Source organism: Leguminivora glycinivorella, chromosome 16 (genome assembly GCF_023078275.1).
Source record: "Leguminivora glycinivorella isolate SPB_JAAS2020 chromosome 16, LegGlyc_1.1, whole genome shotgun sequence".
In the NCBI taxonomy this organism is placed as follows: Eukaryota; Metazoa; Arthropoda; class Insecta; order Lepidoptera; family Tortricidae; genus Leguminivora; species Leguminivora glycinivorella.
The window spans coordinates 16,800,480-16,822,027 of NC_062986.1; the positions used below are offsets into that span (position 1 = coordinate 16,800,480).

Here is a 21,548-nt window from a genome sequence, read left to right on the forward strand (position 1 = left end):
TCTCAATAGGGGATTATTTAAACTACCAAAGACCTGAGTCAGTGGGGTCACTATCAAATTTACCTTATCGCTAAAAGACTATATAGCTGACATGTCTGGATTGTGTTATGTCTTTGTGGCTACGTAGACATGAATGCTAAATACGTCTTTAGCAAAACGTCTGGATCTTAAAACGTATCAATTTAAAATGATCTAACTGCAAAACATCTTCATCTTCGAATGTCTGTATTACAAAACAGACATGAACGCTAAACAGTCGAGGAGCAAAAAGTCTGGATTGTTTAATGTTTTTATTGCTAAAAAGAATAAACGCCAAACGACCCGTTAGCAAAACGTCTGGTTTTAAAATCTTAAGTGCCTTGAAAATTCAAACCTTCTCGCACTGTTAATAAGAACTGTTACATATTTATTATAAACCATGACGTCCATGACACATTATATTTCCGGACGTTTTGCTACTGTATCGTTCTGTGTTGACGTCAATTAACTAACTTCACTTTTGACTTTTTAGATATGCTAATCATACGGACTATGTATATTTCCAGACGTTTGGCTACTCATTCATTCTAAGTCTTAGCCATCCAGTTAAATTAACTTTTTGCTGATTGAGTATTCTACTTTCAAGTCATCCCAGCTGAATTGACTTTATGCTGACTGTATATTTACATTTTCTGACATCTAGCCGAAATAGTCGTTTAGCGATAAGATAAACTTGATAGTGACCCGAGTCAGTGGATCATCTCAGCTTCTCAATTTTTTTTATCAGCTTTCGGCTCAACCAACCTCAACCCCATGCAAACTACCAAAGGGATAACATTCATCAATTCAGCTCCTGAACATGTTAGAAGATAGTTACCAACTGGCGTAGAGAAATACCTGAGCAATGGAGTGTCTGGATGGCACGATAGTGTGTGAGATGAGCTCTGAAGTAGCTCTCCCCTTCCATACCCTTAGCTGTGAGTGAGAGGTCGCGTTGAACCAGCCGTAACAGACTGCAACCTCGGTCCGGTGCGATAGTTTGTTAGTGACCATGTACCTGAGCAGCGGCGGCGGGGTGTCGTCCAGCACGCGGAGGGGGTGAGGGGGCGCGGGCGGCGCGGGGGGCGCGCCACTCGCACGCGCACCGCCCCGCCTCGCCGCACTCGCGTCGCCCTCCACCCTGGGGACAAAGAAAACCCATCAGTTAGTTAACCTCTTCACCACAAAATAAGGAAGGTGTCTATGATATGACTCACGGGAATCCGCTAAAGCTCCCACTGACCCGGGAGAGCCAAATGGGTATGACCGACTCCCGTGGGCCAAACCCACTGGGGATGTTCCGACGCTCTCTTTTGAGCGAGGTTTTAACAACTCGGTTGTAGCCCTCCATTGCTCCGCCGGTGTCGCCCTTGCGGACCCAAACTTGAGGCTACTCATGCAGCCTATTCCGCTGAACGCACCTCAGAACACTTGAGGGCTTTCCAGTATCTCTCTATTTAATAGGTAATCTAACGTTCGATTTTAAAACACAACGACCCACGCACGCCCAGCGGAGACCGGCAGAACATCAGGGGGACCGCCGAGAAGGAGCACAATAGCAAACTTTGCCAGCGGCTATCTGTGGCTGACGGGCGGCGGCTTGTCAGCTAGCTGTTGTGCTTGCGAGGCTTGGCTTCATCGATAGACCACCGACAAAGAGAGAAGCCGGTGGTCTATCGATGAAGCCAAGCCTAGATGGCAACCAACAACACGCACGTTGTAACGGACAACGAACACAATCCGCCAAATATCCTTTTCATGGGATGGAAAGGCCTATATAGTTCCATCCCCCAGAAAGGGGGATTGAGATGAAAAACACGAGTCGATTTTAAAATAATCGTTCGAAATTCAAAATGTCGAACGGACGGCGCAAAGTGGGTTTTGCAAACAAGTGAGATTAAGGGCTCATTTACACGGTGCAAGAACTCTCATGCGAGTTCCATTACATTAGGTACAGCAGTTGCTTGCTGTGCTGATTGTATGTAACCTTTGACAGTTCGCAATATAATTTTACAATCGCATAAGAGTTCGCGCGCCGTCTAAAGGAGTCTTTACACACTTGCCAATATGACTTTATGTTATACTAGGTTTTCCCCGCGGCTTCGCTCTCATTCGAAAGAGACAAAAGGTAGCCTATGTCACTCTCCATCCCTTCAACTATCTCCACTTCAAAAATCACGTCAAATCGTCGCTTCGTTTTGCCGTGAAAGACGGACAAACAAACAGACACACACACTTTCCCATTTATAATGTTAGGATGGATCTCATTATACTTATGTATCTACATACATGCTTCTCTGGAATGTGACGTAAGACCTTCATTGCTAATTAAATAATACTATTAAACATATTTTATATTTATATTATTATGCTTTGTATTTTGCAAAATTAAATTACATATGGAAATGACTAGTTAATTTAAAATCAATTAATATTCAATGCGATCTCATTTCATAATTAACAAAATCAATAACAAAAAATTATCATTAACACATGTAATTAAATTCTACTCAATACATAAAATAAGGAAGTACAAGAGATAAACTTATTAACATAAAATATCACAGATTATTGAACTCATCCAAAGGTCATGCAAAAAAACATAGAAATATAAAATGTATAGTTATTTTTTAAATAGTGCGTTATCTTAAGGCGCCATCTACACAAGAGTGCCTACCTATTTATTCGGATTTTAATTTAATATCGGGTGCAAACACTCGTGAAGAGCTTCTCAGAAAAAAATCCAATTCGGAGAAGGACGAATTGAGAAGGGAGCAGGGGCATATAATAATAAAAAAACAAAAAATCTCAACTCGGTCAACATTAATTTGAGAGACTCGCTAGGTGGCTGGATCAAGGGCCAGATGCAGAAGGCGGTGATCTTGGGCACGGCGCGGATAGTCCGACGATTCCTCTCTGCAGCCCTAACCACCAGCAGCTTGGGCCCTGCCCCGCTGCTGGCGGCACCGTAGGTTAGGCTTTTTTTTAATGTGTTTTGTATTGCTTTCTAATTGTTTTTATATACATCTTTTAAAAATCCTAGCCTATAGAATAAAAATAAAGACTCATATATAGAGAGCGGATTTTAGGTAGTGATTTAAATATTAATATGGATATGACTCGCATGATTTATTATTTTTTCTACACACAAAAAAAATGTATCGGAACATAAAAAGAAAACTCTTTTAGATGCTTTTGTGAATATTGGGCAAAGATTATAATGATAATAAATAAAAATATGTTTGTTAATTTTTTAAATAGTTTAACTTCAATAAATTAAGTTCTTCTTCTTTAATATTTCGTCTGCGCATTGCACACTTCTATTACGACTCAAAGAATAGAAAAATTAAAATAATTCGCTTCCTGTATACAAACTCCTTTATTTAGAATATAATTAAATACTTCTCTTTAGTTTTTCTGTAGTTTGTTGCAAAAATAACATTAATTTACTTTATCCTTTTATTTAGCGAAGTTTGCTGTGTGCGATGTAATAATAATAGATTGTAAGACCTTATTATAAACCACATGACATAAAATTAAAAAATTGCACTAGTCATATCCACATTAAAAATCGCTACCTGAGATCCGCTCTCTACTCATATATGTAAATAAGTGGCCGATGATATAGGGAAGCGGGTGTCAGAGAGTAAGCCCATCGAACTCGACCGAGTCATCCAAACCTGATAGAAAAAAACTGTCCATTCCATTCACCTTTTTATAAAATTCCCAAATTCTAAAAGTGATATCTATGTCAAAGCAATCTATCTATATCTATCTCAATTATTATCTATCAACTACCAAAACTGGGAGCTTGCGGAGAAGCGGACGGAGTGGCGAAAGTGCGTTGGAGATGGTCGCAAGTTCGTCGATGAGACCTGGTTTGCGGCACTTGCTGACAAAAGGGAAAGAAGACACCATAGCGAAACGTCGCAATCGGTTGGAAGCTTTCCTTGTCAGATGTGTGGCAAAATGTGTCGCTCTCGCATAGGTCTCTTTAGTCATCAAAAGCGATGTCTTTCGGACATTGCACCATAAATCGTCTGAAATAGACGCTAAGGCCATATATATATATATATCTATGTCATCATCATTCTCATTATTTGCCTGCCCTTTTCCCATTATTTGGGGTCGGCGCAGCAGATCATCTTCCTCCATTCCTCTCTATCAGCCGTCATATCTATAATACTTTTCACTCTCATATCATTGTTCACACATTCCATCCATCTTTTCTTAGGCCTTCCACTACCATTGTATCCATCCACCTTCATATTTACCACTCGTTTTATAACATTGCTTTCATCCCTCCGCATTACATGTCCATACCATGCTAATCTACTTCCTCTCACCTTCTCTGTCACGGGCGCTACTCTCAGGCTTCCTCTTATATACTCATTCCGAAACTCACTGTGCGCATTCGTCAAGACTTGGGATTAAGTGTCAACCGGACCCTAGATCCTCTTATCCGAGACAACACAAAGAAGATGATGTCGTTCTTCTAAAAATTGCGTAATATGAATAAGGAAACAATTTGTCATGTCATGCTGTCAATGACATTTCATCACGAATAATTGTAATAGGCCCTCATGAACTGGCAATTATTAATTTGTTATTATCCTTGCATTTATAGTCTCAGAGCTAGTTCCGGAAAATGCGGAAAAACAGGATCCCAATAAGACAGTTTCCCGACTGGGTTGGCAGGCCAGTTGGATGCTGCTTTCGGCGGAAGACAAAGTTCTGATTTTTTTTTGTTTGTGGCATATTGCCTAGGAATATATGTAAGTACATACGAGCGAATAGGAAGGTATTTAATTATTGATTTTGCTCTAGTTTTTGAGCTTGTATTTTATGTGTATCTTCAAACAAAACGTTGTTTTCACATTTGCTTAATTGGGTACCTACTCCATATCGTATCTAAATAGTGCAAATTTTATACGTATATTTAAATTCCATTAAATTGTGGCGCTGGCGAGAGGCTGGCAACCTGTCACTGCAATGTCGCATTTCGTTTTTCAACCCCTTTTCACAAGAGTGGCACTGAAACTTGAGTAGTTCATGTGTTCTGCTTACCCCTTTATGAGATACTACAGGCGAGGCGTGATTGTATGTATGTATGTATTAAAATTCCAATAAGGCCGCTACTGAATGAGTTTGGCTTATTCGTTCAGTGCATTTTCTAGTTTAGCTCTCGGCTTATAAAGAGCGTTAGCCTTTTTTACATGGTTCACGCAGAACAGTGGACTCACAGACTCACACGCAATGGCTAATGGCTATGCTCGCTCGACAGATTAACAAACAAGTAGGCATTATGTACTAATTGTTTATTACAATTGATTTCTCTAAGAAACTATCGCTATCGCTATCGCTATCGCAATCGCAATCGCAATCGCAATCGCTATCGCTATCGCTATCACTATCGCTATCTCTATCGCTATCGCTATCGCTATCTCTATCGCTATCGCTATCCCTATCGCTATCCCTATCGCTATCCCTATCGCTATCCCTATCGCTATCCCTATCGCTATCCCTATCGCTATCCCTATCGCTCAGATCATGAGCGGATTGCGCGCGCATCGCGCGCTTCCCGCCAGCGTCCGGCGGGCGACACGCCGGCCGCCTGCGGGCGTCACGCCGGCCGCCTGCGGGCGTCACGCCGGCGTGTCGCTCCGCTGACGCGACGCCGACGCTCTCGAAACGCGCCCGTGTGGCGGAGGCTTAATAGCGTCCGATGCTGAAAACTGAAAACCGCTCCGTCATCGCCCACCCGTATAGGTTTCAGTTCAGTCATCATCAGTTTTATGATACCTATACGCACTCACATCAAACACTTCTGTATTCAAACGGGGTAGGAAGAGCACATGAAATTGCTGGGAGGAAAACCCAAATCGTGATAATGCAGTGACAAGTTGCCAGCCCATAACCCACACTACAAGAGAACCCATAGTCGACTTCTACGATACCCACTGGAGGAAAGAAGGTGGTGAAATTCATATCCTCCTAAACCATATTCGTTATACCTGGCATTAGTGGGTCTTATCATACTGATGACTAAAAAAAATCAATTAGCCCGTCTGTTAGATTATCAAAGAATTTTAGACACGTATTTTTTATTTTTTCTCGTACCTAAACGAAAAATGACGACGGTACAGTGCGTTGAAGTTTCGCGTCACGTCACGCCTAGGTCATCGTACTCTTTATTATACTGTGCCTAGTACATTTTTTACTTAGAAGTGACTTCACAAGCCCCCACTCCGGAACTTGAATGCTCTATATTTTTGTATTTTTCATTAATTAGAAAAAGCGAAAAATATGTGTTCAGTATTATTGGACGAACTAACTGACGGACTAAACAGAATGCCATTTTTTTATGTAGTCGTCATCCCTTTTTTTTTTTTTATTATTATAAATGGGCTTACTCTTGACCACAGACTAGCCAAAGGCAAAGACGTGTGGCCTACGATGGAGTGAGCTCGCCCAGAAGATGCCTGTTCACTCTTGATTTGAAGGTTGCCGGGTTATATGATCCCTATTTCAATACAATAAAGCAGCAGCGGGTGCATAAAGAATCTAATAGGGAACTTGACTGTAGTTAAAATAAAATATTTTATACCTTGCACGAAATAAAGCGTCAGATAAATATAAGAAAAACATGGACAGAATTTATTTTTAAATCCAATTTCTATTTAATAAATCAGGTAGAAATATATAAAGTAACTGAGTTGACCGTGACGTCACTCAATTTGATTTCATATAAATTCCATATTAGCAAGTCGTTCAAATTCGTTTTGACAGTTCTGAAAAAGAAGCTGATTTGACTAGGGGGCAAGTAGCCTATTATAGTAGGTACCCAAGTAAATTCTTACTTAGTATTTATTTACATTTGTAGTCATTCCGAACAAGACCTACAATTATACAGGCATATCGAAATAACAAACAGAACCTTAATCCATTAAATTTTTCGCTTATTACCCGCGTAGCAAGGTCCTATAAGGCAATGCAATTTAAACATCTTGATCTACGCCAGTTACGTAATGAAGATGGACGTAAACGTAGATGTGTTATTTGAGTGTTTACATTTCAACTGTATTTCAGGGTGCGTAGCTAAAATACGATAATATCGCGCGACCGTCGCCGTCGCGTCTCATACTTCCATATCGATAAGGTTTGATTCCGTATGCGTCGCATCGCCATCGTGCGACCATCGCGCGACCGTCGGCCACGCAAGCCACGGTACACCAGATTTCTGGGCCATTTTTTTCAAAGTCGTCCACCCCACTTTTTTTTGGATTTGGATAATTTTATGTGGTTTCCACTCAGAATCGCGAGCTCTTTCAATTCTAATACGAGAAAAAAAGTGCCCCAAGGTTTTTTTCCCTTTCCGTTACCATTTTTTCATACATTTTGTATGGCGGTAACGGAATGGAAGTTTCGAAAAAATGTATGCAAATCTTGGGACATTTTTTTTCTCCTATCAGGATCGAAAGAGCTCGCGATTCTGAGTATTAGGGGAAATACGGACAAAATGACAGGGTGTTTTGTTTTTTAATCATAAATCTTTATTTATTGTAATTATAATCAGTCTCATACATTTGCAATCATCTTAGGTTAATTGACTAACATTAAAACAGTCTTATACTTGCATAGGAACGATAACAAATTAGATATTAAGAAAACAATGGACGAATCAAAAAAACCATTTTGTCCGTATAGTACGGACAAAATGACACACTAACTATGGGTATAATGACATACCACTAATTTACGAACAAAGTTCACAAATAAATCTCTTAGTCTTCCTTGAGACATCAGCACATGATGCGTGAGCCCAACGAAAACAACTCATGCACCGTAACCAGCTTTCTCCCGGCTTGGACCGCGAATAAAGGTCATTGCAATAAATGCATGGGCAGTCTTCGTCGTCCTCGTTTTCGGCTGCAATATCTTCAGTATCAGAGCTGGAATCGATGGTCTGAGCAGTTCGACGCTGCCTCTTTGGCATCTGTCTTTTTTTTGGTGCTTCTACCACTGTGCTTTGATCAGTACCTATGTCGTTTTGTCCAGCGTATAGGTATGTCATTTTACCCAAATGTAGGCTAGAAACATTTAATATCATAAGTAAATAAAACAGTTGAAATTTCTTTTAAAACCAACACTAATCACAAGCCTATAAGATAAGTCTTCAAATTTTGTAAACAAAATAACAAATAATAACATAAAACTCACCAAAAACCCGGTGTAATCCATATATAAATATTTTTTTGGCGAGACGAAACACGTTCCGACTCGTAACTTCAAACAGACTAACCGAATGGCGCTGGGCACCTCGCAGGATTGCCAACATGGCCGCCGCCACGTGTTACTAATACCCATGTTACAAAAAAAGTGGGGTGGCCAACTTTGAAAAAAATTGCCCTTCTATACATTTTCGGTAGGTAACAAAAAAGGAAAGTTTCAGACAAACTAAGTACTTATGACATTTTGGGAAACCTAGTGGATCTTGCTCAGCATCATGGAATCTATCAGCGTAGCCTACCAATTTTTATCAAAATCGGAGACGCGAACCAAATGTACAAACTTTTCGGGAAGTGCTGTTTCGTTTATAACATTATACCTACATTAAAATTCAAGCACGAATTCGCACAAGTCAACGATTGAGTGAACAAAAATAATTAAGATATCGTAAATCATTATTCATATTGTGTAAATCTATGCTTTTAGGTAATCGTAACGTAACCTTTATTCTAGTCGAATAAAGCAATCATCAATCCTCACATGCCTTAACTCGATCATGCGAAAAGTAACGGATTAGTTCCAATTCTAGTAATTGATGGTTATGTACATGTTATGTGGGTCAAAAACGTTCGGAAAATGAGATTTTTTACAAAAGTAAACGATTTGGGTGCGGTCGAGTAGTTGTGATATGTATTTAGAGTCATTAGCACCTCTAAAGTAATTTTAGACTTTTTTTTGTATTTGTACTTTTTATATTAAGTGTACTTTTTAGTTGTAAAAATATTTAGATATACCTTATACATCTCTAATTCATTGTAGTAAGATTAGTATTATCAATTGGAATTTCAATTCTATTTTAAATCTTTTGTAAATAGTACGTATATGACGTGTAAAAGTGCCCCTGTGGCCTGTTTGCTGAATAAATTATTCTGATTTTAAATAAATAATAAATAAATAAATAAATATTATAGGACATTCTTACACAGATTGACTGAGGCCCACGGTAAGCTCAAGAAGGCTTGTGTTGTGGGTACTCAGCAACGATATATATAATATATAAATACTTATATACATAGAAAACATCCATGACTCAGGAACAAATATCTGTGCTGTGTGTGTAAATTATTTTGATAAGTTATATTAATTATCGTGAATGGGCATTTCAAATGGTACCTAAATCTCTTGGCCCTTCGAGCGTGTACCAAGATTACTCTCGGCAAAACTGCTTAGTTTCGAAACATCCTTATCTAAAATAAGATGCATCTAACAGCGGCGCATAAACCATAGCTTTGTTCCCCAGATAACATCGTGTTCATTTAAATAAACGGCGGTAAAGTCAATTTCTTTGTGTTCCGCCAATCAGTGTAGTTAGTAGTGTAGATACCATGCGTGAACACTGATTTACCATGTTTTACATGCCACTAAAAATAGGTGGAAATAGGATTTCCATGCCATAGTTTCCCTAGCAACGTTTTGTTTGGGCGTGTACAGTCAACCAATTGCAACCCTAGGCCACTGTAGAACTATATCATAGTGACGTTATAAATTAGATTGTGTAAAGAAACTTCAAGACTCCTCAGGATAATTATTATATTTGATCAACACTATTAATTGTTAACCTAGTTTACAAAACTGGGGACTCAATTGCACAGTTTTCGATAACTACCTTACACTAGCACGAGTAACAAAGAACTGCCGCCAACGGCCGGCGCCCCGTCAACGGAACTTCCCCGCCATCAATGCCTTTTTATAACTACCCTCTTTGTTTCTTTTAATAAAGTTATGATGGCGGCCAAGTACCGAATACTATTAAAGTTTAATATATCTTATATTAACTACCCACAAACATCTAATTACAATTTTGGATGGCAAAAATCACAACACTCGGTCATCCGACTGCGTGCTATCTCCGGAGCACGCGAAATCACAACACTCTTTAGGTAAGAGTATCTATATTATCTATTAATCTATATTATCTATTATCTATATTATCTATTAATCTATATTATCTATTAATCTATATTATCTATTATCTATAGTATCTATATTATCTCTTGACTCTAGTATAATTATTAATACAGGATGCGAGGACACAAAAATACAATTAATCTCTAAACAAGATATAGATTTCAACATATATGGCTACTGAATACATCATTTATTAATATAATTATACAGTAGTAGGTATTTATAATCTAATTGTGATTATGACATAACATAGGTTTGGGACATAGTATAGGTTTCTAATCTGAGTTAGACTCGTCCGAGTCCGGTGACTCAGAACCAGATGACTCGTTTATTTGCAGCGCCTGAACACTGATCCAAGGACGCATTCTATCAGCAGCTACAACGCTGTCATATTTTTTAGCATCAAACCCAGGAACGTTGGTGATTCTGTAACGATCATTACCTAGGCAACATGTAACTTTATATGGGCCAATAAACTTGGGCAAAAGTTTTTTACTTTTCCCATTGTTATAAAAACTGGTCTTCGTAATTTTTACTAAGTCACCGACAGAATACGTAACCGCTGGTGCTTTCTTTAAGTCATACAACTCTTTTTGTTTTTGTTGACTATGTCGAATATTCAGAGAAGCCCTTTCTCTGATTTCATCCATCCTCCCATCAGTCTCTATTGATGGGAGGCCAGACTCGTCTATATTATCAGAAACACTAACACAAGGAGGCGCACTGATTCCCTGACTCTCATTCAAGACTTCATTTCTTAAAGGGGAGCGAAAGGAAGGCGCCTCATCGTTGCCTTTTTACAATTAAATACAAATCTAAGAAGATATGCTACAATCCTTGTTAATTTGTTAATACTTGAATGTTTCTGTATCAGATCATGAATAGAATTCGAGCTTACATCAACACACGTACTACAACATTTAGTTGTAGGCCTTAACTCCGGCATGTCAGAAGATTTGAAAACATCATCTTCTACAGTCTTGTGATGGAAAGTAGGGTCAGACAAAAACTTAGGCCCATGCCACCATAAGCTACATTTTTCCAATATTTGGGGCTCTACACCACGAGATAACATATCCGCGGCATTGTCCTGAGTATTTACATAATGCCATTCAAAGCCGGAGGATAACTTTTGAATCTTGTCAACTCTGTTACCTACATACACGTTAAGCTTTACTGGAAGTGTTTTTAACCATACCAGCAGAATCATAGAATCACTGTAAAGATGCACATTTACCGAGTATTTCAAAGACAGAGCGGAATACACCTTCCGAGCTAGAATCGCAAGTAAGAGCGCGCCATTCAGTTCCAATTTTGGGACAGTTAATTGTAATTTATCCTTAGGATTGATTCGGGACTTTGAACATAAAAGGTTCACCGAAGCCCTGTCATCAGTATCAATTACACGTAAGTACAAACAACATCCATGAACAGCATTGGAAGCATCCGAAAATCCTACTAACTCCAATGATTTCACTCCGTGAACATTGATATTCCTGCCAATAGAAATATCAAACATCTGAACTAAACTATAGGCGAAGTCAACCCATTTTTTATTTAGATCCTGAGGTAGAAAATCATCCCATTTTAACGATTCGAACCAAACCTGCTGCATCAAAATCTTTGCCTGCACTAACACAGGGCCACACAATCCTAACGGATCTAAAAATTTGCTTATGAAACTAAGCATTTGACGTTTCGTATACTTTTCTTGAACCTCCTTAACAGGGCACTGCATGTGAAGAGTATCAGTAATAACATCGTATGTCAGTCCAAGAGTTTTGACATATTCATTATTTTTGTCAAAGCTCCTACTGTCGAGCTGCTGCAGCTCGACTGGTATGTCGCTCAATATTTCCCTATTATTAGAGCACAATTTGTGTAGAGACAAACTACCCAACCTCATGATATCAATCAACTCCTTTTTCATCTGACAAAGCTCATCAAAATCATTTGAACCACACTGAATGTCATCCACATAGCAAGTATGCTTCAACACAAACGAAGCCAAAGGATATTGGCCCTTGTATCTTTGCTCTAACAAACACCTACATGCCAAAAAGGCAGAATTTTTTAACCCATAGGTTACTGTCTGCAACTGCACACATTTGACTGACTCGTCAGGAGAATCACGCCACAGAATATTTTGCAAACGATATTTATCATCAATCAAGATTTGCCGATACATAGCCTTTATATCACACAATAATACATATTTGAAAGTTCTGAATAAAATCAGAATTTCAAAGAGATCCTTTTGAACCACGGGACCATTTATTAAAATATCATTGAAACATATACCATTCTTTGTGACAGCACCAGCATCAAAGACAGCCTGCACAGGTGTTGTTTTACTGGCACTAATTACAGGGTGGTGGGGCAAAAACATGACATTTCCCGCATTAAGGTCATAATTAGACATGTCAAAATATTTGGCATGACCTTGATGTATATAATCAAGTATAAATTTTTTATACTTTTGACTCAAATCAACATCTCGCGCAAACTGCTTTTCTAAATTGTAAAGTCTTTGCAAAGCGCTACTAAAAGAATGGCCTAACTCCAATTTATCCATATCAACCTTCACCGGCAAGGCTACAGTAAACTTGTCATTTTCCAACTTAACAGACTCCTGAAAAATCTGTTCAGCCTGCTCGGCCTCAGTACCAGTCTCTTTGATGATATCAGGTACCTTCTCACAATCCCAAAATTTCGACATTATATCTGCAATATCTTCGGAAGCCTCACAATTCCTTGACAGGGAGGAAACTTCAGTTTGTTTAAAACAAGGAAAGGGAGCTTGTAAATCATCTTCTACAACATTATTACAAGTAAATGCCTTACCTTTGGAAGCAACACAAAAGTTACTTATAGACTTCTTGCCAGCAGGGAAGGGCAGCCTCCCGCCTACAATATGACCGAATCTCGTCTTCACCAAGTAAGGACCCACAGGTGTCAGCTGCCTGCAGACATACTGGAACGCCTGGAAAAAGACATCGGCCCCTAATAATAACGAATTCTCACTCGATTCATTAAACTTCTCATCAGCCAATTCGGCATAAGATGGCATATTAAATTGAGCAGTATCAAATGACTGCTGTGGAAGGGCACGAGTAACCCTTTTTGTTACACAGCATGACACTTCAACCTTAAAATCACCTACAGTCGAATAAACAACTAAATCCGCCATTTTTGCAATTTCATTATCCATATCGCACACACCAGTTACTACCTCATCAGATCTGTATGCCGAAATACCTACCTCATTTATCAGTTCCTCACTAACAAAATGCACCTGTGAGCATGAGTCTAGCAAGGCCCTAGCATGAACAAAAGTGCCATCCTTTTTCTTTAGTTTTACAATTATGGATGGAAGCAATATACTGGCCTTCTGCGGCCTAGCAGAAAAGCTCACAGTTTTAGATGAGTGGGTAGGCAAGCAATGATCATCAGTATTGGAATTGTCACTCACCTTCTGAGAGGCTTCATCAGCTAAGGAGACATTAGTTACTTTTCCTGTATTTGGAGAATGTAATAATGTATTGTGCAATTCATGACATGTGGCACATTTCAACTTCAGTAGACATCTACCCCGATGACTATTGAGACATAACTTACATAATTCATTGGCCTCAACGATCTTGCATCGCTCCTTGTAAGGAAGCAACTTAAACTTGGGACATTCATATATTTTATGAGAATTCTGGCAATACTTACAAGAAACTCCCATAGTGGCCGCAGCACTCACAGTAGACTTTACTGTCTTCTTGGGCTCCTCCGTACTGGTAGCTTCCAAGGCAATCGCTCTCTTTTCTAGGAAAGTAAGGAATTCACACAATTTAGGAACCTCTTTCACATCACGTTCAAGATGAAATCCACGGTATGTATAGGAATCAATCTTCTTAGCTAAAATATTAACCAATATAGTATCCCAGAACTCAACTTTCTCATTTAAGTTTTTCAAAGCTGCAAGGTGCATATTTACAGTTGACACTACAGAACGCAGCGCAGAAGCTGTACACTTTGTCAAAACTGGCATGTCAAGAATGCTACTTACATGAAAATTTACAATTTTAGGTATGTTATTGTACCTATCATCAAGGAGCTTTAGAGCTACTTCATAATTTTCATCATTTAACATCAAGTTTTTTATCAAGTCCAAGGCTTCCCCTGCTAGAAAGGACCGTAAATAATACAATTTTTCGCAGGTGCTTAACTTCGCATCCTTATGAATGACAGCTCTGAACATATTTACAAATGGATGGTAATCCATAATGGATACACCATCGAAGGTTTTTATATTAATACAGGGAAGTTTTTAAACTTACTTGTTTCCAGCTCGGAGGATGGAGTCGCCTGTGCTGCCGGCGATACTTGTTTTAAACGAGTCTCGATTAGTGCAAGACACAAATCCCGCTTGGTCTCGTAGGATTCATATGATTCGTCATCCTCCTGCTCTAACGCCAGGATGGCCCTATTGCACAACTCATAATCATTAAAAGATTTTATCAACCTCTCTTTTTTCTGCAAAATCAATTCGATAGAAGCAGTTTTAAAATCCTCTGACATACAGAAAGTTCCGATGCGCGTTATCGCGCCTTTATGGTAGCCCCGATTGGCCTTCAACTGACTCAATTCAGACGACATATTGTACAATTTACACTAAATGTTTACATAAGTCACTAACATAACTACACAATTGTATTACGATAAATTAATACAAACTACGCCCGCCTTTGAACGTCGCGAAAACTTTTGAAACACACCGACGGAGCGTTGACACTGACAGTTCTGCCGGCCGAAGAGTTGAACGTGAGCGTGTACGTTCGGATACTCGTAACCCGTTGCTGCAGCGTTGACTGGAACTGCGTACTCCAAATCACTGCACGGACGGCGACTTCTTCGGACAGGATGTTCGATCGCGCCCTTCTAGTGCTGGCACAATTTTCAAATAACGTTTTGTCCAGCTAACATCATCGATGGTTTTAGTAATGTCGACAAAATTCTTGAAAGCGACTTATGAGGAAAATCTTGAAAATCAATTTAATTTGTAAATCGTAATCTTCTTTTAACTTTTATTTTCAGCAAACAGCTTATATTTTTCACAACTCATAAACTCACTATTATCTTCTACAACTCACTTCTTCACTTAATTCATCTCCATATCTCGAAGGACCAATTTTATGTTGGTCACCACAATTTCTGTAGCTTCCACATAAAAAACTCAACTTTAACTTTCACTGCATCGTTTATTTTATATCAAAAGTAAAAAATACATTTTTATCCGACTACATATCTTTCTCCATTTTCTTTTCTTCTGTCCTCTATTGTTTTTTCACCATAAACAAGTTATAGACTTTTTACTTTAAAGTTTCACATACAAAAAGTTTTAATACAAATTAAACTTGTGTTCTGTTCTGAACAATCTCCGTCAGTTACAGTCGACGTCATGCCGTCAGGACTCACTACCACGTCATTGTCCGTTGATAACTTGTTATCAATAGGGCAGTTCGATTTAACCCCGAAGAGTAATTCCGATGCACTCCTTTTTGTCGTAGCATTAACGGTATTATTAATACCCCACTGTACTTGACCCAGTTGCTTGTCCCAATCACGTTCATTATTTTCGAAGTTCTGTGTCGCCAGGGCCGTAATAATAGTTTGGTTGTACCTCTCGGCCTGCCCATTTGCCCTAGGACAAGCAACTGCGTTAAGTACATGTTTGATACCTTTGTTAACACAGAAGTCTTTGAATTGGCCCGAAGTAAACGCGGTCCCACGATCCGATATAATTCTTCTCGGAATCATAAAATCGTTAAACAGACTATCTAGTACTTTGATTACGTTTTTTGTTTTCGTGTCTTTGACTGGTCTGGCAAAGACATATTTTGTAAAACCGTCTACTATCGTTAGAATGTAGCTGTTGCCTGCTTTGCTCTTAACAAATGGTCCCAAATGGTCCAGATGCAAGGTGTGAAATGGTTGTGCTACTTTTTCTATCGGGTGCAAATAGCCAGTACTAGTACGAGCTGCGTTATCTTTATTGTACGCACAGTCGATACAAGCCGCTACATATTTTTTGACAAAGCGTCTTAGTTTAGGGAACCAGTAGTGGCTCTGTACGCGTTCCAACGTTTTAGCATAACCGAAGTGACCTACATCATCGTGGTTTGCCCTACAGATCTGCCACCTAGCGTCTTTCGGGACTACTAATCTCAAGCCATCTTCAGTTTTCCTATGCAACGCGTGGTTCTTAACAACGAAGTGGTTTTTAACGTCAGAGACCTCCCTATCTAAGCCCGGTTTTAAAATCTTAAAAATCCTCTCTAACTTAGTGTCGGCCATTTGTAGTGTCAAAATCCAATTGTCAGTATTTATATGTAAGACATTCATAGCTGGCATTGGACCACAATCCTTCGGAGGATTGCGGCTCAGTGCGTCCACATGAGCCATCCGACATCCCGGTCGGTATTCAATATTAAAATTATATTCACTTATAGTCAACCACCAGCGTGCAATCCTCGGAATTAAGTCACGCTTTGTGAGGGTGGTCCGGAGTGCATTACAGTCCGTGTATACAGTGAAGTTAAGCCCCAGAAGATACGGTCGAAACTTTTTCAACGTACAGACCACAGCCAAAGTCTCCAACTCATAAGAGTGAAAATGACGTTCCTCTGGCGTGGTCTGTCGGCTGAAATACGCGACAGGCTTCAACACTCTGGGACTCAACTGCCATTGCATTAGTATGCCGCCTAATCCTAGTGAGCTAGCATCAGTGTGTACCTCAGTGTCAAGTTCCGGATTATACAGTGCCAGCAGGGGACGTTTAACCAAGCACTCCTTTAACGTCTCAAATGACTTAACTTCATCGCCACCCCACTGCCACTGTATATCCTTTTTAAGCAGTATGGTCAGAGGCCTAGCAATTTCACCGAACCCTTTTACAAAGCGGCGAAAATAGCTCGCTAAGCCTAGGAATTGCCGGACCTCATGAACATTACGAGGTACCGGAAAATTCTGCACCGCCATAATCTTCCTTTCACTTGGTCTTATACCCTCGGCAGAGATTTCGTATCCTAAATATTCTATGCTCGTATCAAAAAACTGCATTTTGACAGTTTGAGGGTTAGACCAGCATCCCTTATCAATTTTAGTACTTCCTCCAATCTTTCAAATCCTTCATCAATTGATGACGAAGGAATGAGAAGGTCATCCATATATGCCAGGGCACTTTTAAATCTACGCGCACCTAACAATCCGTTCATCATTTTTTGAAATACAGCAGGCGCGTTTGCCAATCCGAAGGGCATCCTTTTAAATTCATAATGCCCGTCCGGGGTGACAAACGCTGTCAAATGCCGGCTTTCTTCTCCTACTGGGATTTGGTAGTAGCCGGATGCTAAATCCAGCGTGATAAAATATTTGTTCCCACTTAAATTTGACAGCTGGTCGTCAATTAGAGGTAAGGGATATTTGTCTTTGATGGTTTTATTGTTAAGGGCTCTGTAATCAACACAGAGCCGAGACTCCCCGTTCTTTTTCTGAACCAACAATATAGGACTCGCGTAATTAGAGTTGGATTCCTGTGCTATATCATTTGTCACCAATTCATCGACAATATCCCTCACCTTTTTACGTTCAATATGCGACAGTCGGTATGGTCTATACACCACAGGCGTCTTATCATGTAACTCTATGTTCATAACAGCGTCCTTAGTACACCCTAATTCGTTAAGGTTTTTAGCAAAACAACTTCTGTATTTTTGGAGAAGCTGATGCAATCTATCGCGGGTTTCCTCATCGATCCTTTCGCCTATTTTAATTTAGGACCTGTCTATTGGGTTATCCTCTCTTTCGTATTGTTCGGCTTGTACGGCCAGAGTCTTGACTTCTGCTATTGGATTGACTCTCGCTATTAACGTCCCTGCCTTGAAGCTAAGCGGGGCCTTCGTTAATGAAGTTATAAACACTACCGCCCTACCCTCATTGACCTCGTAACAACCCTGATGTAGATGATATTCTTGATTAGGGCATAACCTAGTGCCTCCGTTCGAGTAAACATTGCCAGTATAAGTTTCCTTCGTATATACCTCCACTAAACCTCCTTTCACTACTGTAACATCTTTAGAGACGTACAGGCTAATGGTCTCATTTGTTTGCACGGAAATGTCGGTGGGAGTATGATAAAGGAACAACTGTTCACCTCTCTTCAGTGCCGTTACAAATGGTTTCTCCGTAAAATTCCGTCCTATCATAAGAGGGCTATCTAAATACGTGTCATCAACAACCAAAACATCCAGCTCTGTTTCAACCTCATCGATTCGGACATTTATGGTAGCATTGCATTTCGGGAAGACTGCACCATGTCCGAAACCTCTCAAAGTCAGCAACGGCGTACTATTATTGCTAGTCAATCCCAGAGTAGCCGCATCTGTACTCCGAATTAGACTACGCGCGCACCCGAAGTCAATATACGCGTCTATCATTTGACCATTAACGCAAATATTTTTGAAATACTTTTCATTTACAGAATCATCATAATCTATAATATCGCAAAGAGGACTTGTTTGGTCTGTATGATCTAAAGGCGTTTTCGTTTCGTAATTCGGTCTTGTTTCAATCCCTTCCAATAGAGAATTGTCTACATCTAAAACTACCTTTAGCACCTTTTTCTCAGTAGGCTGGTTGTTTGGGTTGTTGACTTCGCGCATTTGGGTTTGTAGTGGTCTTTTGGTGCAATTGTCACTATTGTGCCCTACCCTATAGCATTTGCTACACTTAACAATGGGCTTCGTACAATTTTGGTAGATATGACCGCGTTCGTTGCAATTAAAGCAAGTAGAGTCTACTCCCCTACTGAATGTAGTGCCCTTACCAGAAAGGTTACTACGAAAGTCACGTCTCTTTAGTGAGTTTGATGCTAATGGACCTCGTGATGCGTCTCTGGACTGTGAAGGCTGTTGTGACGCTAAATAATTTAAGAGATCCTCTGGTTCCTCACATTTGAGAGCTTGGGCTCCGTTCCTAACTGAGCTATCCGTAATCCCATAAATTATACAATCAACTGCCTTTCGACCGACAATCTCGCACCGACTCAGTAATGCCAATTTCTCATAAAAATAGTCTCTTAGAGTTTCATCTGTGCGAGATTTTCGGTTTAACATTTCATCTAATAGTTTACCATAATTCACGTCATTCGGGAAAGCTTTAATTAATTTACTTTGCCAGATATCCCACGAGTAATTGAGCGATGGCAAAGATTCATACCAACTTTTGGCTAACCCACGTAACTTTTGCAGCGCGTAGTGAATTTTTTTGCTTCTCATCCCATGAATAAATTTCGGCGCACTCGTTCACCTTCTTTAGCCATCGTTCAACATCTTGAGCTTTGTTGTTAGGGTCGAACTCCGGGACAACGTTATTATTAGAAGCGTTCTTACTTGGCAGACCTTGAAGCGTAGATACTATCTTCAACAACTCATCTGCAGTTAATCCCTTTCGGCTCCTCTTCTTGGAAGTCACATTAGCGTCCTCTGATGACGAGGACCTATTTCTTCTCCTTCGCTTCTTCTTTGGCCGCTTCGGCGTGTAACTTTTCTCATCATCTGAAAAATTTCAAGCGCATTTTATGTTCTTATCTCAAACCATGCCTCCCACCAATGGGACGTTTTACGCCTTAATTCATATTTCTGACCTTAAAACTTGCCTTTTCTCTTTTTATAAACTTCGACAGACTTTAGCGTAATTTTGAACTGACTAGACAGGATTGCGCAATCCTTAACTTTTCTCTGACTTGTCTTGGGTAATTTAGCAGACTTTGACAAGCTTTGATATTACCTTGATAAGATCTGACACTACTTTGGTGAACTCTGACATCACTTTATAAAGTTTAAATTAATTTGACATATGATTGTCAAAGTCTGGCTTCATTTCATGGTGTTTGACATTCGTTTGACTGCATTCGACATGGTTTGACGTAAGTTTGACACTGTTTGCCATTAGTTTGGCACTACTTGACATAGATTGACAGTGTTTGACTATGTTTGACATAAGTTATACAATATTTGACATCCGTTTAACGATGTCTGACTATGTTTGACAGCGTTTAATTACATTTGACATTGTTTGACGTAAGTTTGACAATGTTTGACATTGTTTAACATCAGTTGGACTCTATCTGACAATGTTTGACAGTGTTTGACTACGTTTAACATTGTTTGACGTAAGTTTGACAATGTTTGACATTGTCCAACATCAGTTTGACACTATTAGACATTAGTTTGACAGTGTTTGACTATGTTTGACGTTGTTTGACGTAAGTTTGACAATGTTTGACATTGTTCAACATCAATTTGACACTATTTGACGTTAGTTTTACAGTGTTTGACTATGTTTGACGTTGTTTGACGTAAGCTTGACAATGTTTGACATTGTTTTACATCAGTTTGACTCTATTTGACAATGCCTGACAGTGTTTGACTACGTTTGACATTGTTTGACGTAAGTTTGACAATGTTTGACATTGTTCAACATCAGTTTGACACTATGACATTAGTTTGACAGTGTTTGACTATGTTTGACGTAAGTTTGACAATGTTTTACATTGATCAACATCAGTTTGACACAATTTGACGTTAGTTGTACAGTGTTTGACTATGTTTGACTATGTTTGACGTAAGTTTGACAATGTTTGACATTGTTTTACATCAGTTTGACTCTATTTGACAATATTTGACAGTATTTGACTACGTTCGACATAACTTTGACAACTCTATCTACTTGGCGTCAAACTAAACAGCACATCTACATGGCGGTTAAGTTATATGTAGCACTTACATAATCACAGTCAAAATAAACAGCGCACCTACAAGGCTGTTATGTGCAAGCACACCTACATGGCCGCAGTCATACTAAACAGCGCACCTACATGGCTGTTAGGTTATATGCAGCACACCTACATGGCCGCTACCTAACTAAACAGCACACCTACATGTCTGTCAGGTTATATGCAGCACACCTACATGGCCGCAGTCATATTATACAGCGCACCTACATGGCTGTTACATAATAATGCAGCACACCTACATGGCCGCTATCAAACTAGACAGCACACCTACATGGCTGTTACGTAATATGCAGCACACCTACATGGCCGCTATCAAACTAAACAGCACACCTACATGGCTGTCAGGTTATATTATGTAGCACACCTACATGGCCACAATCAAACTAAACAGCACACCTACATGGCTGTCAGGTTATATGCAGCACACCTACATGGCCACAATCAAACTAAACAGCACACCTACATGGCTGTCAGGTTATATGCAGCA

General features: G+C 39.5%; 1 protein-coding gene across 1 annotated transcript in view; it reads right to left on the reverse strand.

The window, feature by feature from the left end:
• The window catches only part of LOC125234723, a 95,209-nt gene that overhangs the window by 40,862 nt on the left and 32,799 nt on the right, over positions 1-21,548 (reverse strand). The window contains exon 2 of the mRNA XM_048141095.1: positions 1,037-1,159. Within this exon, the coding sequence (XP_047997052.1) occupies positions 1,037-1,159 (123 nt within the window). The remainder of the gene's footprint in view (positions 1-1,036; positions 1,160-21,548) is intronic.